At 47.2% G+C, this 26,852-nt stretch overlaps 9 protein-coding genes across 9 annotated transcripts; 7 read left to right on the top strand and 2 right to left on the bottom strand.

Annotated features, from left to right (window-relative positions):
• Window positions 1-256: 256 nt before the first annotated feature.
• Window positions 257-4,518, bottom strand: ATNIH1004_003547 (Nonribosomal peptide synthetases (NRPS); the record flags this gene model as incomplete). Its single annotated transcript, XM_033568224.1, has 3 exons — window positions 257-3,679; window positions 3,754-4,275; window positions 4,516-4,518. 3 exons carry the CDS (start codon window positions 4,516-4,518, stop codon window positions 257-259), a joined length of 3,948 nt encoding a protein of 1,315 aa, XP_033430219.1.
• A 318-nt stretch (window positions 4,519-4,836) lies between these two features.
• On the top strand, window positions 4,837-6,054 carry ATNIH1004_003548 (isopenicillin N synthase family dioxygenase; the record flags this gene model as incomplete). The annotated part of the gene is made up of 3 exons (XM_033568225.1): window positions 4,837-5,136; window positions 5,203-5,271; window positions 5,326-6,054. The coding sequence occupies 3 exons, from the start codon at window positions 4,837-4,839 to the stop codon at window positions 6,052-6,054; spliced, it is 1,098 nt and encodes a 365-aa protein (XP_033430220.1).
• A 425-nt stretch (window positions 6,055-6,479) lies between these two features.
• On the top strand, window positions 6,480-7,787 carry ATNIH1004_003549 (uncharacterized protein; the record flags this gene model as incomplete). The annotated part of the gene is made up of 6 exons (XM_033568226.1): window positions 6,480-6,612; window positions 6,669-6,805; window positions 7,030-7,118; window positions 7,189-7,293; window positions 7,364-7,690; window positions 7,739-7,787. 6 exons carry the CDS (start codon window positions 6,480-6,482, stop codon window positions 7,785-7,787), a joined length of 840 nt encoding a protein of 279 aa, XP_033430221.1.
• Window positions 7,788-8,191: 404 nt separating this feature from the next.
• ATNIH1004_003550 (uncharacterized protein) lies at window positions 8,192-10,608 on the top strand (the record flags this gene model as incomplete). Its single annotated transcript, XM_033568227.1, has 3 exons — window positions 8,192-8,359; window positions 8,422-8,527; window positions 9,230-10,608. The coding sequence occupies 3 exons, from the start codon at window positions 8,192-8,194 to the stop codon at window positions 10,606-10,608; spliced, it is 1,653 nt and encodes a 550-aa protein (XP_033430222.1).
• Window positions 10,609-11,703: 1,095 nt separating this feature from the next.
• ATNIH1004_003551 (purple acid phosphatase family protein) lies at window positions 11,704-13,830 on the top strand (the record flags this gene model as incomplete). The annotated part of the gene is made up of 4 exons (XM_033568228.1): window positions 11,704-12,053; window positions 12,143-12,838; window positions 12,917-13,357; window positions 13,458-13,830. 4 exons carry the CDS (start codon window positions 11,704-11,706, stop codon window positions 13,828-13,830), a joined length of 1,860 nt encoding a protein of 619 aa, XP_033430223.1.
• A 2,883-nt stretch (window positions 13,831-16,713) lies between these two features.
• On the top strand, window positions 16,714-18,554 carry ATNIH1004_003552 (uncharacterized protein; the record flags this gene model as incomplete). Its single annotated transcript, XM_033568229.1, has 3 exons — window positions 16,714-18,141; window positions 18,219-18,406; window positions 18,482-18,554. The coding sequence occupies 3 exons, from the start codon at window positions 16,714-16,716 to the stop codon at window positions 18,552-18,554; spliced, it is 1,689 nt and encodes a 562-aa protein (XP_033430224.1).
• Window positions 18,555-19,867: 1,313 nt separating this feature from the next.
• On the bottom strand, window positions 19,868-20,400 carry ATNIH1004_003553 (uncharacterized protein; the record flags this gene model as incomplete). The annotated part of the gene is made up of 3 exons (XM_033568230.1): window positions 19,868-20,045; window positions 20,098-20,197; window positions 20,241-20,400. The coding sequence occupies 3 exons, from the start codon at window positions 20,398-20,400 to the stop codon at window positions 19,868-19,870; spliced, it is 438 nt and encodes a 145-aa protein (XP_033430225.1).
• Window positions 20,401-22,470: 2,070 nt separating this feature from the next.
• akr1 (putative aldehyde reductase (AKR1)) lies at window positions 22,471-23,822 on the top strand (the record flags this gene model as incomplete). Its single annotated transcript, XM_033568231.1, has 8 exons — window positions 22,471-22,517; window positions 22,570-22,657; window positions 22,706-22,719; window positions 22,767-22,851; window positions 22,901-22,993; window positions 23,043-23,237; window positions 23,290-23,403; window positions 23,469-23,822. The coding sequence occupies 8 exons, from the start codon at window positions 22,471-22,473 to the stop codon at window positions 23,820-23,822; spliced, it is 990 nt and encodes a 329-aa protein (XP_033430226.1).
• Window positions 23,823-24,095: 273 nt separating this feature from the next.
• On the top strand, window positions 24,096-25,405 carry ATNIH1004_003555 (MDR family NADP-dependent oxidoreductase; the record flags this gene model as incomplete). The annotated part of the gene is made up of 5 exons (XM_033568232.1): window positions 24,096-24,671; window positions 24,749-24,887; window positions 24,945-25,014; window positions 25,061-25,118; window positions 25,178-25,405. The coding sequence occupies 5 exons, from the start codon at window positions 24,096-24,098 to the stop codon at window positions 25,403-25,405; spliced, it is 1,071 nt and encodes a 356-aa protein (XP_033430227.1).
• Between the last annotated feature and the right edge of the window lie 1,447 nt (window positions 25,406-26,852).

Consider the following 26,852-nt stretch of genomic DNA (forward strand, 5'->3'; position numbering starts at 1 on the left):
TTTTTAAGGCTGCCATCACGCGGCTCTTTTGTATCCCGTTCTTTTCTTCTCACCATTTGATTAGTGCCGCTTGGGAAGACTCTTAAGCCAAAATTTGCTATACTTATGAATCCCTGCATACACTTGTCGCATAGTCAAGCATGTCCCGATTCTCCTACCCTCTCTGTCACTCTGGCATACACGTTGCCGATCAGGCTTATTATTGGATGCTTTTCATAGAGGCAATGTGCTCGCATGGTGACGAGTATTGTAATGGCTATGATGATCCGAAATCCAACGAGGGGAGACACAAATTCAGAGACTGTGAGAGTATTTGTGCAGTGTCTACAAGCCTGCTGGCTAGTGCACTGGCGTCTTCCGCCCTCATGAGTCCACTGGAAGTTAGGATTTCGACTGTCAACTGGTCCTTCGTCGTAATGGAGCGGACCAATACTTGATGGGACAGGTTAATTTTCGCAGTCCACGATGAATCGGCACATAGAGCTCCGTTCAGTGAGAGGGGAATAGGCTTCTTATTTCCATCGAGATGGTTTATTATAAAACCGAGTTTCGTCCTCTGCGGCCAGTCCGTGCTGTTGGCGATAATGTCGGGAAGATCCAAGTAGCCATGGCGAGCCACTTGAGCGTATTGATCGTGTAGAGATTGACAGAGGTTTGACAAAGTTTCCGTTCGTAGCAGGCGTACCCGAAAAGGGTTGATATTGATGCAGGGTCCGAGCATTGTCTGGACGCCTTGTAAAGGAATGTCGCGAGTGTTCATAACCACACCAAACACAACATCATCCTTCTGCGCTAACTGTGCCAAGACAATGCTCAGGGTTGCGTTCATTAAAGTCGCCACTGTGAGGTCCTGGGGGGGAGCGGGCAGATTCCCACTAGCTGATTGCCTGATATCCACGGGAATGCGGTCATTACAGCTAGAGAATAAAGGAGCTGGCGACGTCATGGATGAGCCTTGGAGGTTTCCTCGCCAGAATTGGAATCCTTCCTCAGTTCTTTGTCGATTACAGGCGTATACGTATTCCGCGAATGGTGTGGCGTGTGGAAAAGTGGGTGTCGTCTTATAGCTGTTGTTATAGTAGGCAGAGATGGCTTGGAAAAGGACAGGAGAGGAGTAGCCATCATACTGGGCGTGGGAGAGACGGACCATCAACGCATGCTCTAAATCTGAGCTGGAGATCAGTGTGAACTGGACAAGAGGCTTTCCTGACAGAGGCGATGCGCTCAGGTCAATATCTAACATTGACTGGCAGAATGATTCCAAGTTTCCCTTAGTTCGAATATAATCGAAGGCGTCATCAATCTCTTTCAACACGATCTGGAAGAAGCTATCACCGAGCTTTGTGAACACGGTCCGCAAACTAGTGTGTTGGGATACCACAGCCCGGCAAGCAGCGCGAAGTCGGTATCTGTCAATTTCTCCATGCAACATAAAGCGAAATGATGAAAGCGTCCATTGAGTAAGGAAAAAAACTTGGGATTCCGTCGCAGGGATGATGTCAGCTATCATATTCTTCGATCTAGCCTTGTCCAACTCGACCGGAAGTTTGGCCATAAAACTTTCTGCGTCCACGAGGGAAAAAGGTCTACAGTTAACCGCGACGTTAATTAGCGGTCTTTTGGAAACGACATGGGCCAAATGACTCAGTTTTTGGTATTCCAGTATATCTGCCAGCGACAAGTCAAGTCCCTCAGACCGAGCGAGGGCGGCAACTCTCATCGCACTGATCGAATCACCACCCAATTGAAAGAAACCATCACCTGCTGCAATGGAGTCAGATTGCATTCCAAGTACGGATGCCCATATATGCTGTAATCGCCTTCCCGTCTCGCAGTTTGGTCCTCGTTTGCCCTCTGGCAGCTGCACTTTTCCCAGCATGTCTAGAGTCAGCGTACCACAAATATCTCGTAATTGTCGTCTGTTCTTTTTTCCGGTAGTTGTCATCGGGATCTGGTCTATTGGGACGAAAGCGCTTGGAATCATATAAGTCGGTATTCTATTGCCGAGTTCCTTTTTCAATTCAGGAAGAATCCTTTTCAGGGTAGCCTTTATATCTCCGTCCGCACGTCTGGTGCATTTTCTGGGAGCGAGAAAGGCCACGAGCAAAGGACTATGGAGTCCCTTTGGTGTAATGTCATCGACAACAATGGACATCTCAGTGTCGTGGCCCAAACTTCGCTCAATATGGTGTTCCACTTCGCCAAGCTCTACGCGCTGCCCACGAATCTTAACTTGCGCATCTTTGCGGCCAATAAAACAAATACTTCCATCGGATTCATATCGACCTAAGTCCCCTGTTTTATAGATCTGCTCCGGTGGAGTATTACTGCGAAGCTGTTGAAGCCAAAGGGGTGCGGGAATGAAAGATGCGGTTGTTTCCGTTGGGTTATTAATGTATCCTCTACCAATACTTGGGCTCTCGATCACCAACTCACCGACCGCACCCACGGGAGCCAACTTGTTATGATCGTATTGATCCACAATCCAGATGACAGATCCACTTCCATGGCCTATATTCGTATGACTGGAGAATGCGCCCATGCAATTCCGCACCGAGGATACTGTAACAGTTTCACAGGGGCCATAGGCATTAATGAGATTCACACGGTCTGCCCAAGTGGCGATGTGGAGCGGTGTCGGTGACTCGCCGCTAAGCACCAAGTGTTGAAGATAAGGGACATCACTCGGTTTCAACAGGCTGGCCACTGATGGAGTCAGACTGGCCCAATTGACCTGTTTCTGGGCCATAAACTCCACGAGGCTATTGTGGCGGTCAAATTCGGACGGTATACAGATACAGCCACCAAAAATCAAGGTATATAAAATATCGCGGTTACTGATATCAAAGACATAATTGGCAAATTGCAATACTCTTGACCGGTGATCCAACGACAGCGGTAGTCGATTTGCCATCGCCCTCAAGTAGAAGGCACCATGTTCAATGGCCACGCCCTTTGGTTTGCCTGTCGACCCAGATGTGAATGCAACGTAGACTAGATTGTTCACCCTTGCGGACGAACCAATACTTTGCTGCTCAGACCTATCGGGGTTGGAGCTAAACTCTTTTTCTGACAACGTTACTGTCCGCAGGCCCAGCTTTGCTCCTATTGCGGAAGAATTGACTGAGCAGACAATCACGTTTACATGCATATCTTCACACATGCTGGCCATTCGAGATAGCGGGTAGGAAGGATCCAAGAAAGCATAGGCTCCTCCGGCTCGAAGAACTCCAAGAAGAGCAACTACGGCGAATTTGGACTTTTCAAAGCATAATGGCACGACGGACCCTGGACCGACTCCCACTGCATGAAGACGTACAGCAAACTGAGATGACATCCAGTTCAACTCGCAGTATGACAGGATACCATCCCAGGAGTCAATGGCTGGTCTATTTGGAGCTCGAAGACATTGTTCGATTATGGCGTCATGGACACAGACCGAGTCGCGGTAAGGCAAGGCCACATTCCACTTGCTTAATTGATCGATATCATGGGCACTGCAAAGATTAAAATCACCCACTGGAGCATGAGGCTCGGCGTGAAGTAGATTCACCGCAAGTCTGAAGGTTTCGACCAAACTCAAGGCCTGCTCTTTACATATAAGAGAAGTATCGAAGTCTAGGGCTGTTATATACTCCAAATTCCCTACCTCCTCAACCTGCAAAACCATACCGATGTCCTAGAATCTGGCATTAGCGGGGACTTCGCTATAATCTATTCAGCCCCGGAGCAGAACTCTAAATTAGAACAAACCTTAAAACGCGAAGTAGATTGCGCGGCACTTTCCAGAGCAGCCAGATTCTGTACTAACGCAGTGTTGCACCTTGTGCCGTGCCTGTCCTTCAGACGACGCCAATCATCCCACAAATTTCCTTGGATCCGGGAACCACAAGTGGCATGGTTGACCATGCTTGCAAGTGATGTGGCATTGGTCAATTCGAAATCACACACACATGTTTCCACCCCGCTGTCATCGGTCTTAGCGTAAAGGAAAATAACATTCTCAGAGACAGTATATAGTCTGAGAACCATGGCCCATGCCAGCTGAAATAACAGGGACAAATCTTCCGACTGCCGAGACAGTGCAACTCCCAAATTCGAAACATAGAGCTGTCGTTCCGGGGTGATTGGCGCAGAATTCAGACGTGGGAAGAGGCAGTATCTGCCCAAATGGCCATCTTCTTCTCCATTGATCGTCATGGCACCGGTTGGGAAATAGATGGAAAGGAACGCTGACTCTAGGCAAGTTGTAACCGGGGCGATGCTGTCATCATGCTAGTATGTCATTGAGCGTTCCCTACGTCGGACGGGTGGACAGGCTCCTCTTGACCTGAAGAAGGACATAATGTGAGGTATGTTGTTCCTCCTGCTGAGGAGACAGTGGGCTACGGATGCATACGGACGAACGCATGCGGACAAACGCATGTGGACGGTATGCCTGTAGGGAGAGCCCTGACGTGTAATTCTATGTCTTAGAAAATTATTTGGGCTCCAGTTACAGCAGCATTCCCCTACCATATTGACCGAATGCGGCGCTTTTATTGCAGCAAGTACTGCGATACCACGTTCGATGAAACGGGGTCAAAATCTGCACGCTACGGTAGCCCCTGGACAGATCGGTCCAACCCACATTCCTGGCATACAAGGGCGTTCATAGCCAATTAGTCAACTGGCTGGAAAACACCAGTGAGTGACAGAAGCAAGGGGGGTGGTTATAGCAAACCACATTCAGGTCCTCTATCGTCTCTACTTATTGTAATTCAAATTATGGGTGACGGGGTCGTACAACTGAGTCTGTCTCATTAGCATCGCATCGTCCTACTCTATAACCGTACGATGGAAAGCTTCACGTCTATCCCTGTCATCGATTTCTCACTGTCCTCCTCGCCAGCGACTAAGCCGCAGTTCATCGAAAGTCTGCGAAATGCTGTTGTCAAAGTGGGGTTTTTCTACCTCAAAGGACATCCCGTTTCCGACGCCATCCAACAGGTATTACTTTACCGATCCATGGAGTTCTTTGATTTACCTCAAGAGAAAAAACTGGATCTGGCTATGGTGAATAGCAAACATTTTCTTGGCTATGTGGGCGAGACTGCCACAACGGCAGGGAAGACAGACCATCGGGAGACACTAACAGTATGTTGATAAACAAGGTCCGATTCCTGCGACTCGGTCTGATAATAACCGACTTATCTTCTACAGCTAGGCATGGACCATCCCCCTCCTCGGTCGGACGAGCCTATATATCGCAACATGCGTGGCCCGAACTTGGTATGTCTCCAATTGTTTTGAGGTATGTACGGATTTATTTAACGTACAATCTAGTGGCCCGATAATACCGAGCTCCCTGGCTTTCGGCCAGCAATCAGGAGATACATTAACGAGCTCGAGCAGCTAGCAGACACTTTCAAGATTCTAATTGCCGAAGCGCTGGACTTAGAACCAACCACCTTCACCAGGCTTTTTGACGAACAGTCCAACAGTCGGTTGATGCTAGCGAGATATACTCTTCCTTCGACCTCCCCTGACGATGACAGATTACGCTTCCAAGGCATCGGGCCACACAAGGACAGCGGCTTTCTAACCTTCCTTTTTCAAGGGACCACGCATTCGGGTCTCGAAGCACAGAATAAAACTGGCAATTGGGTTCCCATTTGCCCTCTGCCCGGGCACCTAGTTGTCAACGTCGGTCGGCAGTTGGAAGCGTTGACTAAGGGTGTTTGTCAGGCGACCACGCATCGCGTCAGTCTTCAGCGGCGACATTTCCTGGACAGCGATGGCAAAGCATTGGGGCCCCGATATTCATTTCCCTTCTTCCAGATTCTGGGACTGGATCTGAATCCCGGAGCCGCTTCGATCACAATCCCGCCTCACATTGCAGATCTTGTCAAGGATGAAAAAGTCAGATCCGATGCTGCGGCATATTTCCAGAGGTACTTCAAAGATGGGATTGGGAATGGGGTCTTTGCGATGCGGATACTCAGGCATCCCGCTGTTGCGCATAAGTGGTATCCTGGTATATTAGAATCTCTCCAGGAACAGCAGAGCCAATAAATTCCGTATTGCTGGGGTTCAATTCTAGCTTTTAGACACCTTCGCCAATTTATTTAAAAAAAAAAAAAAAATTAAAAATAGAAAGAAAGAAAGAATAATTGAAAAGGACAAAGTAATGGCAACACCATAGCAAATCAACAATTTTTAGTCTACATGTGTTGTGATTGCTGGGTGGACATAAATGAGGGTCCAAAAAGCGGCTCACGGTATACATTCCTTACCTTTTAACGGCACGCATAATTTGTTGTAAAGGTGGGGAAGGGGTTGCGTTGATAAAAGCCATCCTGATTCCAGTATTTCCCTTTTTTTACTATTTTTTTCGTCTCCTTTTGATCTCGTGTCTAGGGATAATTTATGGCTGGTTGCAGCTTTCCATCATACTGTTCAGGTTCCTTCTACATGAATATTCCCGTACACAACCCAAGATGGCTGCAACTGAACTATTAGACCTCGAGAGCAACTCGGCTGCAAGAGAGCCTGAAAGTGGTGAGCAGATTTCTGAGGGCTCTTTTGCCCCGAATCGGCCTGTCATTCTGACTGTCTTCGCAACGTTCCTGGGTAATAACTATGCCTTCCCGCAAGGAGCCCAACAGGCTACTAACACGTGGAAACAGGAGAGCTTCTTGCCAGTGCCGATGAATCGCTCATGACTGCTATGTATACTGCTATTGCCTCTGAATTTTGTAGTCTCTCGCAAGGGTCATGGCTGCTAGTCGCATACAACTTTGGATCCTGTGTCTCGTCTCCGGTGGTTAGTCGTGGTTGTCATGGTCTACTAGCACTTGGAGAGGAGGCCACTAGTTTACTAACCTATATCTGTTGTTGATCAGTGTGGCCTGCTCGGAGATCTCTTTGGACGCAAAAATGTTGTCATCTGGTCTTCCTGCTTCTTTTTGCTAGGATGTATCGCCTGGTGAGGTCTTTGTGGCATTGTCGGGCCAGAAGTGCCTGCTAACACGTTGACAGTGGAGCTAGTACATCAATGAGCCGATTAATTGCGGCAAGGGCTCTGGCTGGACTCAGCGGCGCAGGCATGGTTTCGTTAGTTTCCGTCATAATCGCTGGTAAGCGTTCTGCTGGAGGCTTCTGGATCATTCGATACACTAACATTATTACATACCTTGTTCCTCCTAGTGAAGTTGCGGTCTATCGGAGTTATACGAATGTGGTCAGCACTGTCGGACGCAGCCTGGGAGGGCCTGTTGGAGGCTTTCTGACCCAGACTGTAGGTTGGAGATGGTAAGCGTTCCTATAAGAAGGGGATAGGCCACGCAGGTTCTGGGTTTCTGACTTGCTATACATCGTGCAGGTCATTCTACGGTCAAGTGCCGTTTGTCCTCGTCTCTATTCTCATCACGGTTCGTCAAATGCCGTGTTCACTTAACCGAACCAGAGAAGGTCTTGATTCCACCAGCTCAAAATTCAAGCAGATTGATTTCCTTGGGATTGTCAGCTTCACTGCTACGATCTACTTATTCCTGGTTATGCTTCAAAATTTTGGCTCGAACGAAAGCCAACAATCTCACCAGCTCTACGTTCTTGGAGGCGCTTTGTTTGGATCTGCTACTGTCTTCTTTTCGGTGGAAGTCTTCTGGGCCACGACACCGTTGATACCATTGAATCTAATGAAAACGAGGTTTGGGAGCTACTGCATCTCGCAGCTACTGCTGACCACGGGTCGCAGTGCGGTAATGCTCCCTGCTGCCGACCAAGGAGATCGACTTCTGGGCTGACCTAATAATATAGTTCATCCCTACCACTGTTCCTTATTTTATTCGAGTATATAATGCGAGCGACCTTACCGCATCCCTAGTTAATCTAACCGCTATGGTGGGCGTACCTATTGGAGCCTACCTGGCAGGTGTCTGGATTAAGCGGTAAGTTTTTCTTCTACAGCGCCTGGTCGGATAGTGACAATTGCACATCAATGTCTCACGGTCGTTCTAACTCACACGACACTGTGTATTACAGCACTAGCCGGTACAGAACGATAGACCTCATCGCCGCTTGCGTAGTAGCATTGGTATATCTGCTCATTTTCTTCCGATGGCGGAATAGTTGTAGCACGTGGGAGGTCTTTTATCTCCTCCCATATGGCTTTGCAATGGGAGTCCTTTTTTCAACCCAATTCATAGGCATGAGTTCAGTAGCACCGACGGAGCGTGTGGGACAATGCATCGGAACATACTATCTTTTCCAGCAAATTGGCCGCATTTTAGGCCCTGTCTTCGGCCTCTCCTTGATCCAACAGGTTTTCAAAGATAGTCTGTGGAAAAGCCTGGGCTCTGTTCCCGAGAAGCAGCAGGTGAGCTTGAGATCATCCTTATAACAAACGCTAGGAACGTAGATTCTAAATATTGGCTGCAGCTCATCCAAAGCATTTTGGACAATGCGCGATTCGCTATTATGCTCCCCAAGCTGACTCAGGAGGTGGTGCGCTCGAGTTACCTGACCGGATTTCAGTTTGTCCCTCGTATGTCTAATTCTGATGTCTTTTTGCGGCAATGTGCTAATGTTCTCTGCAGTCTTTGGTCTATTGTGTACATTTATATCCCTGCCGGCGATGATACTTTATCGGGGGCGCAACTCGTAGCCCCGTGACTTAGTATTTATTAAGATTTTTATAGTAATTTATTCACATATATATCAATATACAAAAGATTGATCATTCCCCCCATATCACGAGAGGCATTGCGATGTCGGAAACGTCAATACAACAGAGCGAACACTGAAAGTCTATGCACCTGGATGCACAAATTGTGGTACTGTACCACACTAGCGGTATCTGAGGATCCCACAGAGGAAGCAGCGCTTAAGGGCACGATTTCTAGTTTCGGTGGCCAGTGAGGCCAGTGATTCAGTGCCAAAAACGCCTGCACCATACGTAGACAAACTAAAACATAATATGATGTGTAACATTCGTTGATTACCGACCTGGTGCAAGCTTGGCACTTGTTTGCGGATATTGGTGGATGAAAACGTCTACCCGGATTGATCCCAAGGAACATCATCGGCTACCGTCGTACCCCTCAAAGAGCCGTAAATTCTCCGGCTTTCCTCAGCTTATTTTATCCAATATTTACATATAATTTTTCCAGGGTGGCCAGAAAAAAAAAATAAAAATAGAGGCAGATAATGACTCACGGACAGTCCGTTCTCCTCGACTATACTTTAGAGGACCTATATTCACAAGATGGGGATGCTTCGAATCTCGTACTGGTCTTCGCCTGTCCTACTCCACATAGCCAGGGCACAGAATCAGACCCACTGTCGAAGAAATTCACATACCAATCACCTCTGGCCCCTTCCACCAACAAAGATGCTGTAGCAAGACGACGTCTACACAATATCCCGTTGAAATACGCTTTCATGGCTGGGAAATTGCCACTGGTACTTCTAGATTTGAAACCTTATGAGCATTGTCACAACCAGGGCAGATTAAGTCCACATCATCTCGATACGTTTGAGGTGCTGGGGCAACTGCACCCGTCCCAACGCCCAAACGTGACATTTGTCCGTCGTTTCGAGGATATCAGGCTGCATCCTGGCTCGAAGATTGTTGTTCTTAATCCCTTAGACCGTGTGGCACATCTACCGCATCTTGTTGACCCAGAGGTTCACTACGAGTTGCTCTCGAAGAGAGGTTTAGCTTACAGTGGACTACCGACTCCCAAAACATTCGTGATAGATACTGTGCTGGGGTCGAAGGGTGACAACAGTACCGAGATCTTAAACTGCCCCACAAAGTTGAGTGAAGAGGTCGAATGTATGATCCACCTGCTTCGTCAGCGAGAGCTACCATATATTGTCAAAGTCCCACAATCTGTGGGAGGGCTGGGGACATTGATAGTTCGAACCGAATCAGACAGACAGATGGCTGAGACAGTGTTGCGGGCTGAGTTACTCAACATGTTGCAGGATGTCAACCCATTCAACCGCCATATGTACCCATGCAGTCTAGTGGTCCAGGAGTTCGTGCCTGGAGATACTGTGGGCGTGTCCCTGTTCGTGACACAGCAGGGCCGGGCCATCTTCATCGGATGCTCAACGCAGAATCTAGATAGTTCTGGGAGATGGGCGGGAGGCCTGATGTCGTACCCCGACCAGCCGCGGCTGGAGAAGGAATATGCGGACGTCATTAGGCAGATTGCGACATATTTGCATAGTAAGGGCTACTATGGACCCGTGGGGGCTGATATCATGAAGGACCCAGCTACTGGTCGCCATTTAGTCATAGATCTGAATGTCCGTGTCACTGGGTCGTATGCTCTTGGCTGCTTGAAGAATCACTTCGGAAAACGAGGCTTGTCGCAGGGTTATATTTGTCAGTTTGGTGTCCATTGCAGTCGGCAAATGTATCTGGAGCATTTTCGAAAAGAGGTAGAGGAAGGAAGCTTGGTTCTGGCCTCGTGGACACCACATCTTCCTGATGGCTCTAGCCTGGCTGTTATATGTATAGCAGCGCCTGATCTGCTTCATCTCAAGCAGTTCGTTTCTAGAGTGGAAGCGTTCGTATTGTTGGTAAAGCCAGACGGAAACGTATCAAGCAACTAGACAATATCAAATTGAACAGCAAGCAAAGTCTCTCTGAGTCTTCTTTTCCCTTTGTGGCAAAATGTCACGATTCACGAAGTCCTCCAAATTATCTATATTCAGGAGATACAGTAGAGAGGGCTCACTTGTAACTGTACGGGAGTTATCACTAACACCTTTCAACTAATACAGGGCCAATATTGTGTGCTAGCTATACGGGAATGCAGCTGCGAAACTAGAAGAGATCCTAGGTCGTGGAGATTAAATGCTTAGCAGCAATAAAGGACAGTAATAAAAGTTAAGCTTTTAGAGATGTGGGTGTTAATAAAGAGTAATAAGCATGGAGGGGATAAGAATCTAGAACTGGTAGGCTTTGCACGAGTATTGAGCAGCGAAAATTGATATGGACATATGTACCTGAGCCCCCTGAATTTAAGAGGTTTGTGCTTCGCCAAAAAAGCCCGCACAAGGTGGGGCACTGAGTTCATAATTATTCCAAATTTTAGGCAGATAAATCACTTATCAGATATTGTTATTGAACAGAATAGACAATGGATTGTCTGATATGCACAGTATCTGAGCCGAGCTCTAACTTGGATACTTTCTCATATTCCACGTGTTATGCTGCATGTATTCAGGTAACTTTTCCAAATGGAGTTCCACCATTATTATTATAATAGACGATTTGTAAAAATGCGTATTTGTCGTCATAATGCCCCATCCAACGACATTTACCAATGCACACACTATTTCGTGACATATGTCAGGCTGCTGGACCCACCGAGCACGAATTGCCGAAAGGATAATTCCGATAGTTACTGGGGCTGGCAACCAATCAGAACACCTCATTTTAGGCACATGGTGCCAGAACACGGACACTATGTGGCTGCCTGGTACGTAAGGCGAATATTGAGTTTGCCTAGATTAATTCCCGTTGCTTGTCTGAGTCTTGGCCAATCCCGAATTGGACTATGCGCACGTGTAGATGCGATAAGCACGAGCGGACTATGCAAAGTACGAGATAAGCAAGCCGTGGAGGCTATATAAGCGGGCAGTTTCCGTGAACCGGTTTCTAAGAGTTCTAACTTATGGTCCCCAGCATTTGTCTCAACTATCATGAAGGGAGCTGCTGCATTGCTTGTCGCTCTATCCACGAGTGTGGTGAACGGTCACCCAGTCGTCGACAATCGCTACCCATATACGGGTCCTGCAGTCCCTGTGGGTGATTGGGTTGACCCAACCGTCAATGGCAACGGGAAGGGATTCCCTCGTCTAGTGGAGCCTCCGGCAGTCAAACCCGCGTCGACAAACCCGAAAAATAATGTCAATGTAATTTCGTTGTCGTATGTCCCGAACGGAATTCACATCCACTACCAAACGCCGTTTGGATTGGGCGAGGCCCCCTCGGTCAAATGGGGGAAGTACCCTAATGAGCTGCATCATATTGTCTATGGGTTCACCCACACGTATGTCGGTCTAAATCCTATTAATCAACAGCCTATTTATTTTATTTTATTTTATTTTATTTTTGGCAGGAATGCTGACCAACGTTCAGGTACGATCGGACTCCGTCTTGCGCTGAGGTCAAAGCCGTTACACAGTGCAGCCAATTCTTCCACGAGGTCCAGCTGAATCACCTGAAGCCTGGAACGACATACTACTATCAAATTCCCCCTGCCAACGGAACAACTGCGTCCGATGTTTTGAGTTTCACAACGGCCCAGGCTGCCGGTGACAAGTCCCAATTCAATGTCGCCGTGTTAAACGACATGGGATATACTAATGCTGGAGGCACGTACAAGCAGTTGGTCAAGGCTGTCAGCGAGGGAACCGCTTTCGCCTGGCACGGTGGTGACATGAGCTACGCCGATGACTGGTATTCTGGTATCCTCCCTTGTGCGGACGACTGGCCGCTTTGTTACAACGGCACCGGCACGACGCTCCCTGGCGGAGGACCGATTCCAGATGATTACAAGACACCTCTACCAGCTGGGGAAATCCCTAATCAGGGGTCACCCCGGGGCGGGGATATGAGTGTTTTGTATGAATCGAACTGGGATCTCTGGCAACAGTGGCTTGGCAATATTACCACCAAGATCCCGTATATGGTCCTGCCTGGAAACCATGAGGCTGCCTGCGCAGAGTTTGATGGAGCTGGAAACGTATTGTCTGCATACCTAGACGAAGGCATCTTAAATGGTACTCTTCCAAAGACAAATCTTACCTACTACAGTTGCCCGCCCTCCCAGAGGTAAGAACATCATCCTACCACTGCTTTAAAAAAAAGAAAAAAAAAAAAAGACCCCCCTCAATCTAATTCTATCCACAGAAACTTCACTGGTTACCAACACCGCTTCCATATGCCCGGCCATGAAACCGGCGGCGTTAGCAACTTCTGGTACTCCTTCGACTACGGGCTAGCCCACTTCGTCTCCATCGACGGCGAGACCGACTTCGCTAAGAGCCCCGAGTCCCCCTTCCAAACGAAAGTCAAAGGCGACGAAAAGCTCCCCACCGCGTCAGAAACATACATTACCAACAGTGGTCCATTCGGTGAAGTCGATGGCAGCTTCAACGAAACAAAGTCCTACGCCCAGTTCAAATGGTTAAAGAAGGACCTGGCCAAGGTCGACCGCAAAAAGACCCCCTGGGTATTTGTTATGAGTCACCGGCCCATGTACAGCTCGGCGTATTCTTCGTATCAGAAACATGTGCGCGAGGCCTTTGAAAGTGTAATGCTTGAATATGGGGTCGATGCCTATTTCTCTGGGTAAATAAATCTACTGAACCCCCTCCTTCTCTTTCTCTTCTTATCCCCATTTCCAATTCCTAAGAATTTGTCCAATGACTGATATATGGTATGGATACAGCCACATTCACTGGTACGAACGTCTCTTCCCTCTTGGTGCAAACGGGACTATCGACTCCCCATCCATTATCAACAGCCATACCTACCGCACTAATGCAGGTAAATCCATGACACACATTGTAAACGGCATGGCAGGTAACATCGAAAGCCACGCGGAGTTTAGCAAAGGCCAGCATCTCACGAATATTACGGCCGTTCTGGACAAAACCCACTACGGATTCAGTAAGCTCACTGTTGTTAATGAAACGGCCGTCAAGTGGGAGTTTATCCGTGGCGATGATGGGTCAGTGGGGGATCATCTTTTGTTGCTCAAGGGGTCTGGCTCCAGACCTGGATCTGAAGGTGGAAGGGGGGGAAGAGTATATGCAGTCTAGAGGGGTAGAAGTTTCTTCGTATGTATGTTGTATGAAGTGTGTAAATACAGTTATTTGCTGTACAGTTTAGACGGATACAATGGGCGGATCCATGACTCTGCCTTATTGAGCCACTTTGTGGGCCTCATATGATTGATATTGCATGCAAAGATTATGAGCACAAGTTACATTATCAGTGTGTCCATTGTGCAAGAATGAATTATATGTAGATGAGTGAAAGATTGACATCTGACTGGTAATATCCTGGATCCGGATTGCAGACGTGTCTTTGTGCTGGGGCATGCTTGACCCCGTTTTAGAATGTGCGGCCGTATCGATATCTAATTTTGGCCTGGTAATCATAGAACTTCTCGGGAGACGCAAAACTACGGTAGGTACGGCGAATTGGCTTATAGTTGGCTTGATGCTGGGCACTAATGGCCTTTATTTCGTCTATCGACCATCCGCCATCGAACTCCCGCTAATAGTGTATCCTTAGCAGGCCGATGCAATTCTTCGATCTCTCCGTTTTGCTCGTTCGGGAAAAATAGCAAACTCATGCCACGGTGACGTTGATGCTAGAGAACCGCAACCCTCTCATCGGATATAGGTGGACCATCGTTTCTATCCATCTTCGGTTTTAGGGATTATCGACCAATTCTTTAGCGCGATATCACATAGTTCATATCCTTCCACTATTCTATCCTTCTCCCATTTCCGCAGCGGCGTCCAGCGCCATAACAATCATTCTGGCTTCTGGATAAATCATTCTTCCCTGTATCCTTTGGACCCTGATGCAGGGACTCTTCGATACGCGCAGGAAGTTTCCCCAGATCGGACAGAATTTATTTTCATCATTGTCCTTGATACCTGGTAGATCCTTGCGGGGAGAACTGTTGAACCGGTAGTTGTACGACAAGAATTGTTCATGCCAGTATCTGTTATGTGATTCCAGGGGAAGGATACCGGGTCCACAAGGCCATTCTTGTCGGTTGGCCGCTCACCTGCCATATTACCTGCTGCAACCGATGGCTTGTGGCCTCTTTGGTAGAGGATCCCCACACTTTCCAGCAAAGTATAGGCTGCACCCTTACCACGGGACATAACTCGCAGTGCTGAACCGTAGGGCATTATGAGGGCCAATCCCCACGAGAGCTCTGATCTATGACCATTCTCTAGGTTGGCGTAGGTCATGTCTCTGAGAGTGATTTAAAATAACCTGCAGTGCTTCGGAGAATTTCACCCTGCTAAGAAGGTTCGTGATTTAGCAATCTGGTCCTAAATGGTCATTGTTCATTATTTGGCTAGGTACACTAGAGAACATGACGGGGGAATCCTCGCTGGCAGGGAACAGACTCTAGTGACTCTCGATACAGCCGATGGATGTCCTACATATGGTGGAGTGATATGCAACATTAACCAAGTCTTCGGACAAATATTCCCTGCCGTTCGAAAAAGATTTCCACGTCAACGACTGTTCCTAGATTACCCAAAAATGTAATACTCTGCGGGCTGCTTACGCAAGCTATGATGATGCGGCTGCTGGAGATGTTTAGAGGTACTCAGCAGCGTCGATTTCACCGACACCGGGCCGCAAGCATGCAGTCTCGGAGCTCTGGCATGGGCGAGACAGCGAAGCGGACACGCGTCCAGGATGCGGTAGCCCACGCATCCTTTTGTGTAATTGCTCCCTTAGCATATGCTGCTGCAATTTCGCCACTGGAATAGCCAACCACCGCTACAGGTCGAATATTAAGGGGTTTAAGGAGATCTACCATAGCTATTTAAAGGGCTGTGCACAACGGTTGTCTAAGGTCAGTTTTATTAACAGGAGATAACTTTCCATTGTTGCACAGAGCTTGAATAAGCGACCATGGGCATCCAAGGGAGATCAGATACTTGTCAGCTAAGTGGATAATTTCGGAGTACGGACGGCACGCCATGAATTCTAGACGAATTTGTGCGTACTGAGTACCTTGCCCTGTGAAAACAAAGCTGTTTTTGGCTGCTTGTGTGGATCGCACAGATTGGTTCTTCGAAGATGGTCTCGAACAGGCGAAAGAGCTTGACGAGACAAGGGTGGCAAATTGAAAGAACCATTTCACGGAATTCCTGTCACTTTAAAGCTGCAGAAAGTGTAGAATAAACTTCATTTTGCCGGGAAGATGCTGATGGAGTGGCCAAACAGCATTTTGATGAAGTAGGGGGCTATGGCGTAACATTGGGTTACGTTGCAAGGAGGAATAATATATCTAAGCAGGATTCTACCCTTGTAGCGGCGTTGTGTGCCTCAGGTGCTGTCTTCTTCTGCAAGACAACATGTACTTCTGTATAGTGCTTGTTTATGTGAAAAAGGGGTATAAAAGTTTACTCGATGGTGGGTAACGGCCGATCTTATTTCTAGGCCATGACATGTTTTCGTCGGCTTGGAAAATCCTCCGCAAGTTTATGTGAAACTACTTCCCGATAAAGCAGACCCGGTATGACCCTGTACAAATAAGTGCAAATCTGGTCGTTCCACTATATACCGCACTAGAACGCTCGAGAAGGTCTACAGTATGTCTGGAATCATTGTATGCCTTCTGGAGAGCCCATTCGTGACGATCGTTCATTGTGGAGCCTGAGACCAGTAGTCCGGTTCCTGATGCGGCTCGTCTACAAGACTGTTTCGAGAAAACTAGTGTTTCCCACAGGGAAATATGGTTCCACTTCAACGATGTTTCATCATAAGACTCAATTCAGTAGATCTTACGATGCCGTCGTGTTTGAGAAGTATCCGAATTATTTCCTACCGAATCGGAACATCGTGAGAATGCCAAGATACGCAATTTCCGAACATAAATAAAATCAGACCAGCCCGAGCCTACCCTCCGCTGTATACCCGCCACAAGCTGTACTTCAAATATGTTGCCTCGTGCCTTTGGTTTGGGTCTCCTGCTGACTCCATTCGCCGCAGCACAAGGCCTTGTCTCTGTCGGATGGGAAGTGTCCAACCCCGCTTCCTCCGGCCTGGAGGAGATTACCTTCCCCATGCGCATTAAAGCAGCCACTCATGAGGCTGGATATTATTTTTCTCAACAGTTTGGATTCGAAGGCCATTCGGACATTGGGTATACTGGGCTTCAGCCGCGTCCCGATGATGGAGGAAGAAGCGTGCTCCACGCCGTGTTCTCCAGCTTCATCCCCGAAACTACTTCCAACGACACCAACTGCCATGACGGTGCCGACGGAGGGCCGGGTGTGAGCTGCGCAGTGGACGTCTTTGGCGACTACTCGCATACCTACCACCTGCGGGTGCAGAAGGCGCATGACACCACCTGGGTGGGCACGTTGATCGACACCGTCACCAAGGAGGAAACACATATCGGGTCCTACACACTCCCCAAGAGTGTTAAGGGCATTCAGAGCAGCTATACCGGGTTCGTCGAGTGGTATGTGTGGAACTCGATGTCCGTGCATAACTGCAGCACATTGGGTGAGGTGGTGGTGGAGTTTGGTGCCCCTTTGACTTCCGCCGCTGGCCAGGGAAGGATTCACAGCGTCCACGAATATGGCGATTGCCATGGACAGCAAAACTTCCATTACAAGGACCTGGATGATGGTGTCGAGGTCACAGTTGGCTTCAAGCAACCCCCTCCGCCATTGTCCGACATCGCATTCACCATCCCATGGACCATGCCTAATATCCCATCCTCCGGCCTCGCAGACGTAACATTCCCTATCACCGTCCGCGAGGCCGATCCGGAGGGGCGATATCTGTTCAGCCAGTACTTCAACTTTGGAGATCTGTCGTACGGTGGGGCCTTGGAGTTCCAGCCTTCCTCGGCCAGCAGTCAGCTAAATTATCTTCACGCTGCATTCTACGGCTTAGTTCCCGGGACTACGACCAACGATACGAATTGCAAGCCTGACCAGTGGGGACTGGCCACTCGCTGCTCGGTTCTGTTCCGAGGAGACTATTCACACACCTACCACATGAAAGTCCATAACAGTGAAGGCAACACATGGGTCGGCACGATCGTCGACACGAAATCCGGTAAAAAGATCCACATAGGGGCCTACGATATCCCTGCTGGTGCTGGTGCTATTACTGGATCTCAGCCGGGAACGGTGCGATTGGACACTGAGAATTTTCCAGTCATCCGTAATTGCAGCGCACTAGCCCAGATCTCCGCTGTATTCGGGCTGCCATTTACCTCCGTTCGTGAGGCTGGTGCGGCGGAATTCGGATACGTACGCGCTTCAGAAGACTGTGCTGAATACAGGAGCGAGAAGAATGGCGATGGCGTGGAGGTATATGTCCGGTCCGAGGGTAAGTCGGAGGAACCGAAGGTGAGTCACTGAACACTGTCCTGCCTTAATAGAGGTATGTATGGAGCTTTGCTGGGCTACTCGCTAACTATTCGCAGGATAATACACAAGCCATTCCGAGCCCTACTCTTTCTGCACCGACTCAGACTGTTGCTACTGCCGTCAAAACAACCTCTACACAGAAAACGTCCGACCAAATGCCAGCCTGGGATGGACCGTCCCCCGACCGGAAATGGGACGGCCCTCTGCCAAATCCTGCGTGGGATGGACCTTCTTCAAACCCCAAGTGGGACGGACCCAAATATCGCGGGAATTAATCAAGTAATATATGTATGTGTGGCATGCTAAAGTTACTTTACAGCCAGGTGCATATTCTCCGACTTGCACATGGGCATCTTACCGATCAACATAATGAGATTCTCTCCGACAGCTGACATTTTGTTTTGTATTATATTATTCTACCAATGTTTCGTAATTATAGAACGAATAAAATATACTTCTTTAGGGTCTCTCTTAAACTTATATCGGCATTTTGGGAGATGCAAGGAGATGTAACGGAACGCTCTTGTTGATCTGCACGTAGTTATATCAAATAGCATACGATTGAGCCAGCCATATTTGGTGGATCAAGTCTAGACCTGGGATCTGCATGGACTCTTGCGAACCATGGGTACGTTTCTCGTGAAATAATATTATGACTAGGTTTGATTTGCTACTTCTCCGTCACTCTAACTGGTTGCTTGCTCTCCAAAATATCTTGAATCTGATGTATAAAAGCAAAGAAAGGATATTTCACCTGCCCCTTAATCTGTCCCTTATCCTCGCTCACCATGCTCAGGTATATTAGTTGCTGGCCAGACAACTCCAGATTTTGTCAGTGGTTGCTGTTCATATTTATTTCTTGCCCAGATTTATGTGTCTTGTATACTGTGCCACATGCTTAGAACGCTAAATAACATCCGCTATCTTCCTTTATATTACAGACCTATCATTGCTTCCTATCTTGGATGACACATGTCTTGTGTATCTTCCAGTTCACCTTCTAATGCTCAGTCCCGCAGTAATCTACGGACTTGCATCACACGCATTTTTCTATCTCCACCGCTGCGCGCGAGGTCGCGCGTCACCAGTTAAGCTAGAAATGGCGAGAAACTAAGCCAGATATAGTAAGACACAGAAGAATGAATCGGCATCGTGTGTGGCCGAAAAAGCTTGAGTTATTTGCAGCGTTTCTCGCTGGTAAGCGTCGCAGGGGTGGTTCTGTTCCCTTGCTCTCACTTTGTTCATTTCGGGGCATGTTGAAACCTCCATATGATTATCTACATTGGCTTCACTAGAGTCCGGGATTTTAGTTGGCTGAATGATTTGTCTATCACCACCCTTTCTATGGTGACAAGTGGTAATCGGAATACCACATACATGTGGTCCGCAATTAAGATAACTCCCTACACAGATGGCCAGTCCCTAAATCTTATATGGGATATTCCATCCCACCAGTGCTCTTATGAGTTATCTGGATGGTTTATTCCATGATAGATCGGTTTATCTCCCTACGTATCTAGTGGATACCTTTAGCTATACTCCAAAAAACCTAAAGATGTGGATGAACTCTCTTCACGGATGGTGACTTGCTTGGAGTCTCTGCTGATTCCCATTATTTATAATTAGTATATCCTCGTCTAAGACAACTGGCAAAGGTATTATTACCTCAAATTGAAGTATCACCAACCAAACCTCTCAGCTCTTCTCAAAAACCTTCAAAAACAATCTCTCCAAATACGTCCAAATCATCTCGAAACTTCTCTCGAAACTCAACATTGCGGACAATAGAGAGGACAATGGGACGAACGCTCAGGCCGGCTTTAGGGATATTGTTTATATGTTCCGGCTTCCTCCTGCGGATTGTGAATTTTTCCTCGAGTTTTCTATCGGTTCAATAACCTCCGAATTGGACATTCCATGAATGGTTTCCATCACCTTGCGAAGCAGATAGTGACTGCTCTGAAACAGTTTCTCACTAGCATTTGCTGTGATAGGGCTTCATCTTCGACCGTCTGGACGATCAGGAACTTCTCGTCTGTACAATGAATTCAGTCTTCTACAGTCGGAAAATCAGCCACATGCCGTGGAGCTTAACGACGCGAATTTTATATTCGTGTTTGGAATGAGGAACAGGCTCGCCCGCGCCATGAATATAAGCAGCTTGTCAATGCTGCTGCCCAGCTTTCTGCTTCGAATTTTATATGTGGTAGTCTGCGCCGTGAAGATGAGCGCATTCATCGTGGTGAGTATATCTCCTGTATATCGGCGGGGCTTACATTGGGAGACGTCGAGGAAGAGAAGGGAAAAAAAAGCAAAATTGAAAATAGTAAAATCATCTAATGAATTGTTCTCGCTGACCGACAAATATTATAGAAAGGTCAAAAAAAAGGGAGCAAAAAATCGAAGAAAATTAAGAAAACAGGTAAGGAAAGGGAAGGATTGGCAATTTTCTTTGTTGGCGCCTGTGTTTTATCTAGCAGCCCTGTCATATAGCCAAAAAAAACATCAGCTGGTGAGATATAAATATCTTCTTCTCTTCTAAGCTTGTAGAACTCATCGATAACTCGAAAGGATCGTAGATTTCATAGCTGGAGGTCCCCTGATAATAAGCTTCGGCAAGTAGAAGAGCCCTAGCTGGTCGGTATCGAGTTCGATTGCATATGGTTTGTATATAACGCCTTGATGCCCTTGTAAGCGACAGCTGCTGATCTTTGATGATTATAACAATGGCTGGTTAGAATAAATTTCTGCATTGACGTTAACAGAAATATTTGAAAATTGGCTGCATACAACGGATTGTTATGTTTGTTGAATCTCTAACACCCTTGCCACCAAAGCAGGTATTTGATATGGTTAAATCCATGTCAATATAATGCCGAGAACCTCAAATCCGGGAACAGTTGAGATAGAACAGTATCAGCTATGCGTGGACATGATGGTTCAGGGTCACTCGCAATGGAAATCAAACAAAATCTACTCCTAGCACGTACAATGAGTAGATATTTTGTGTTATTTAGTAGAAAGACCTATCAAAGGTATGTACAACTCCGTTATACACATCCATCAGAGTGTCGATATACTCCGTACATAATGTACTCTCGTTTATAATCAAAGCAGGTTTTGTAATAATAGGATAATCTCTGCAGGTCGTCTGCATGCTTTAGCAATCGGAAAAATATCCAGTTTGGGTTTGATGAATGGACCCTGATACTTTCTTGGCGGAACTGTGAGTTATAGACTGGATAATACATGAGATCCATCAAACTAGTAGAGAAATCCTAGATTTAAGTCGTAATATATAGTCTACAGAAATAATATTGGACCTAATCGGATAATCCATTGTTTTCAAGCTATACTAATGTAGAATACTATAGTTCAACTGCAGGATCCGAATATGTATATCTTGCTTTTCGTAATAAACTGCAATTCTCCGTATTAGATATACTGTTTGACTGGACTATATCCTGTCAAATTGATGTAGAAGTGGAAAATTGTCCTGTGATCTCAAATTAATGACATACTGCGGAATCCACAATTCCAAGGTGCAGTGCTTAATCATATCAAGCACACTGCGACGTCCAATGGGAATGCAGGGGCCACTGAGTGGACATCGGTCACGTCATAGGTGTTAGTGCAGGTTACCTGAGTTGGTCATTCTTCCATCTTGGAGATGTTATTTAACTTTGTGGATTGGCCATGGAAATGAGCCGAATATTTCCCTGGACGGGAAATAGCCAAAGTGGAAAAGAAACCGAGAGCATGATTGGATTGGGAAATTATCCGGGCGGATAAATGCGCCGACAGGTGGCTGATGTAAGCATTTACGCGGAAGGGGCCGCCGGGCATCGGAGGAATGTCGGCCGACATGACATCATCGATCGCACCAGTCAGGGGCACCATACCAGGTCCTGGAATGCATGGAAGGATCGAAGGTGACAGTAGAAGGCGTGAGATTCTCTGGTCAAGGGACGCACGGGATGGTGGCATCCGTTGGACACATAGAATGGCACCTCAACAACAACAACCGATAGGAAAGTCTGATCAGACTCGACAGGCCATCCCACGCACTGCCCCCACGGAGGGGTACCTGGCGGGGTCAAGCACTGGGAGTAAGTGGAGGAAGCCCAGAAGGGAATTACTGGCACGCAATGCAAGATTGCCTCATTAGGACCCCGCCGAAGAAATTAGGTTCAGACAGTCATTTATTGTCTGCCTTTCTCTCGTTTTCGTCTTCCTTTTCCTCGTCCTCTTCACTTCTTCTCTCATTCCACCCCCATTTACCTTCTTACCCACTCTACCACCTTAACCATGTCTCTCGGAAAGAAGTTCACCCTCAACACTGGTGCTCAGATCCCGTAAGTTCCAGGTTTCCGCAGCCCAAGTTCCCCACTCACTGACTCGAAACAGCCAGCTGGGATTTGGCACCTGGCAGTCTGCCCCCGGTGAAGTTGGCGAGGCTGTCTACCATGCCCTGAAGGCCGGTTACCGTCATTTGGTAGGTTAACCTATGTTCACGCGACGATGCATCGCTAATGAATTTCAGGATCTGGCTACCATGTAGGTTCGCGCATTTTTCCGACGACCGCAATACTGATTTCCGATAGCTACCAGAACCAGCGCGAGGTTGCCGAAGGTATCAAGCGCGCCTTCAAGGACATTCCCGGTCTTAAGCGCGAGGACCTGTTCATCGTATGCCACCTTGACCCAGCTTGAAGGACGCGCACTCACCTCGCCACAGACATCCAAGCTGTGGAACAGCCAGCACCACCCCGACGTTGTTGAGAAGTCTCTGGATAAGTGCCTTGCTGAGTTAGAGTTGGACTATCTCGATGTACGTGCCCGCTCCCTTTGGATCCTCGCGGCTTCTCTGACACCAACAGCTCTACCTCGTCCACTGGCCCGTTTCGTTCAAGACTGGCGACAACTATTTCCCTCGTATCGAGGCCAGCACCGTTGAGGGCGGTGATGTCCAGATTGAGGACAATATCAGCATCGTTGACACCTGGAAGGCCATGACTAAGCTTCCCAAGTCGAAGGCTCGCGCCGTCGGTGTCTCCAACCACAACATCGACCATGTGCGTATCTGCAGACATATACGAGGTTCAAAAGACGTACTAACCGCAACAGATTGAGGCTCTTATCAACGCAACCGGTGTTGTCCCTGCTGCCAACCAGATTGAGCGTCACCCAGTGCTTCAGAGCAATGATTTGGTGGAGTACTGCCAGAAGAAGGGCATTCACGTGACTGCCTACTCTGTATGCCTCCTATTGCGTCCACGCATTGGCGTCCCTAACAGATGATACAGGCCTTCGGTAACAATGGATACGGTGTTCCCCTGCTGATCAACCGCCCCGAGATCAAGGAGGTGGCCGACTCTGCCGCCAAGAGACTGGGTACCCCCGTGAGCGGCGCGCATGTCATCCTGGCGTGGTCCCAGGTTGGCGGCCACAGTGTCATCCCCAAGTCGATCACTCCTTCCCGTATTGCCGACAACTTCAAGGAGATCGAGCTTACTGCGGAGGAAGTGGAGAAGGTGTCTGCTCTGGGCAAGGAGCGTCGACGTTACAACACACCGTACGTGGCTAACAAGCCTCGTTGGGATATTAACATCTTCGGCGAGGAGGAGGAGAAGCCTGCTACTCACAAGGTTATTCTGTAGTAGTGCTGGTCACTGAATTGATGTTCATAGTTGGTAGAGCGGTAAACAAAATATATGATAATGAACTAGTTCTTATGTCAGACTAAAGCATTCCCCCTCACTAGCAGGGGTGAATTCTCAGCTATGGGGCGGTACAAGTACATCTTATAAATCAAGAATCCTTCTTGCTTAGAAATGCAAATAGTTATATTAAACTTCACTATCTGCAATGCCTTACCCAGATCCAAGACAGATCCTAGAACAAATACATACCACAAAATACAGAATATCAAAATGCCCACCCTAACCCACCAATGGATCCTCAACTCCAAGCCACTCGGTCTCCCCATCCTCCCCAACAAAGACATAACCGACAACTCCCCAACTCAAACCTTCAAACTAACAACCACGTTTCTCCCATCACCATCTCCCACCCAAGTCCTGATCAAAACCATCTACCTATCCAACGATCCTGCCCAACGCGGCTGGATCTCCGCAGCGGCCGACCCAGCTCGTCTATACGTCCTGCCCCTCAACGAGGGCGACACAATGGGCTCCTACGGCATCGCGGAGGTGATTTCCTCAGGGGACGTAACGCGTCTCACTGCGGGGACTCTAGTCCTCACAAAGACTAATTGGACAGAGTACTCGATCCAGGACATCGATGACTGTCATACAATTCAAACGGTGGATGGTCTCAGCCCCACACATTTTCTAGGCTCGTTTGGTCTCACAGGCGTGACGGCTTACTATGGTCTCGTGGAGGTGGTCAAGGCCACGAAGGATGATAGTGTTGTTATTAGTGGTGCGGCGGGTGCGACGGGCAGTATGGCTGTGCAGATTGCGAAGTGGATTTTGGGGTGTCGGAGGGTGAGTCTTATCCTCCTTGTACCCTTGCTTTATACGTAGACAGGATGAGTAGTGTTAATGGGTATGGTATCATATAGGTAATTGGCATCGCCGGATCTGAGGAAAAATGCCGCTGGGTGGAGTCCATCGGTGCAGATGTCTGTATAAATTATCGGAAGGAGTCATTCGAGGATGACCTAAGAAGGGAGACGGAAGGGTTTGTGGATGTTTTTTACGGTTGGTTTATTTTTCCCAATGTATGCGGAGCTGATACTAATTGCCACTTTTGTATAGATAATATTGGAGGCCGTATTCTAGACTTGATGCTGCTACGTGTGAAGAGACACGGCAGGATCGCTGCTTGGTACGTCATCTTGCCTCTATTGCTGGGAGAGGAACTAATGATGTAGCGGGACGATATCAAATTATAATAAAGATGCGGATCCAATAGGGTTGAGGAATTTCTATGTAGGTTATTACGGTTATTATACTCTGTGGTGAGTGTTGTGTTGTGCTAATATATATAGGAAATTATCTCCAACCGGATTACCGTTCATGGATTCCTGATCCTTGATTACTACCATAAAATACCCGAGACGACTGAATTGCTCGTGCAAGCATGGAAAGATGGCAAAATCAAAGTCAACGATGCAACAGAAACCGTGGTGGACGCCAAGTTTGAGGATATACCATCTGTGTGGATGAAGTTATTTGAGGGGGGGAATACGGGGAAATTGATCACGCGGATTATTTAACTCTTTAGTCACAGATTTAGGGTTAAATGAATGTGACAAGGCCGAGATTAAACACAATCAAGACCGTACTGAATGACTGGCTACAAATAATTCTCACAAAGGTTGTCAAAATCCAATTCTCCCGTAGTATTGCTCTCTCCGCGTCTGCCTTGCTTTTTCATAGTATCCCAGTTGAACACACCATTCCGGACCGACTCCAGAAGTACTCTTATAGGCTTCGAACTGCTCGTCTATTTTTGTCTGAGCGCTCTGCAGCGAAGGCATCCACTGATTTGTCCTTTAAATTTTTATGCGCCTCATTCAAGGACTGTCACTCACAGCATACCCAACACGCGTCAACCACAGCGCCTGGCATCTCTACTAGTTTATATATCAAGATGTATTGTCCTCTAGCCTTCCTATAAACATTAGACTGACTTAGACGGTGTTCTGATACATTGATAGACCAAGTAAAAGAATTGAGCATGCCGCGCCTTGCGTCTTTTATATATATTTCAATAGCTGTGCTTTGCCAAAAGATTCGAAATCCAGTATTGCACTGTACTATTTTATACCACTATATTAAAACATCATTTAAATTAGCTGAGAATCTAATAGGCAACACTTATATTCTACTCTAATGTGCCAATAGATTTACAGTCTCTCTGTATCTAACCTGGTTGAGATATTACTGATTTAAAAGTGCTATGTTGTATATATACAGTGGTGTGTCCATTTTCTGTTTATACACCGGGTAGTACTCTAGGGATCATTATAGCTGGCAGTAGCTGCATCGATTCCCACTTCAATCTTTTTATTGGTTAACTTCGTCTGTGACCTGGCTAGTCAATTCCAATGCCCCTCCTCTTATTCTGTAATTAGATATCTACTTATTTCGTTTCATCCCTTTGATTATAATGCACTAAACCTCGTTATCGCGAGATAATCAGAGAGGCCTAAATATCTCGTAATATTGAGGCCCTCGTTATATTAATCGTTTGTTATTGGTTGCTAACACGCTTGTATGTATGGAATTAAATCTTTTACTAACCTGCTATAGTTGTAAGGGCAAATCATAAACGAGAAATTATAGGACAAAGCCATCGCTACAACGACATTTTGCACGGGGAAAATAAGAAGACTCGCAATAGCGAGGGATCTCACTGAATTACATGAGAAAATAATTGGGGAAGCAAAAATCCTTTCTATATTGAGGATCTCGCAAGGCTCACTATAGCGAGATATCACTACTTCTCCACTGCCTGAAGGCTCTAAATCCAGCCGGAAGCAAGTTCTATTCTGGTTGTATTAACTCAATGTGTATTCACTCCTTCCTGTTTTACAATTCTGAGTATCCTTACAGAAATCTGCATGGCTATGGGGTAGAGCAAAGTTGCGAATGCTTATCTTCCATAGCGTACATCCCATTTGTAAATAAAATATATTTATGGACTGGGGTTTGTTTATA

Source organism: Aspergillus tanneri (genome assembly GCF_003426965.1).
Source record: "Aspergillus tanneri strain NIH1004 chromosome Unknown AapTan_1_pilon_pilon_pilon, whole genome shotgun sequence".
NCBI classification, from domain to species: Eukaryota; Fungi; Ascomycota; class Eurotiomycetes; order Eurotiales; family Aspergillaceae; genus Aspergillus; species Aspergillus tanneri.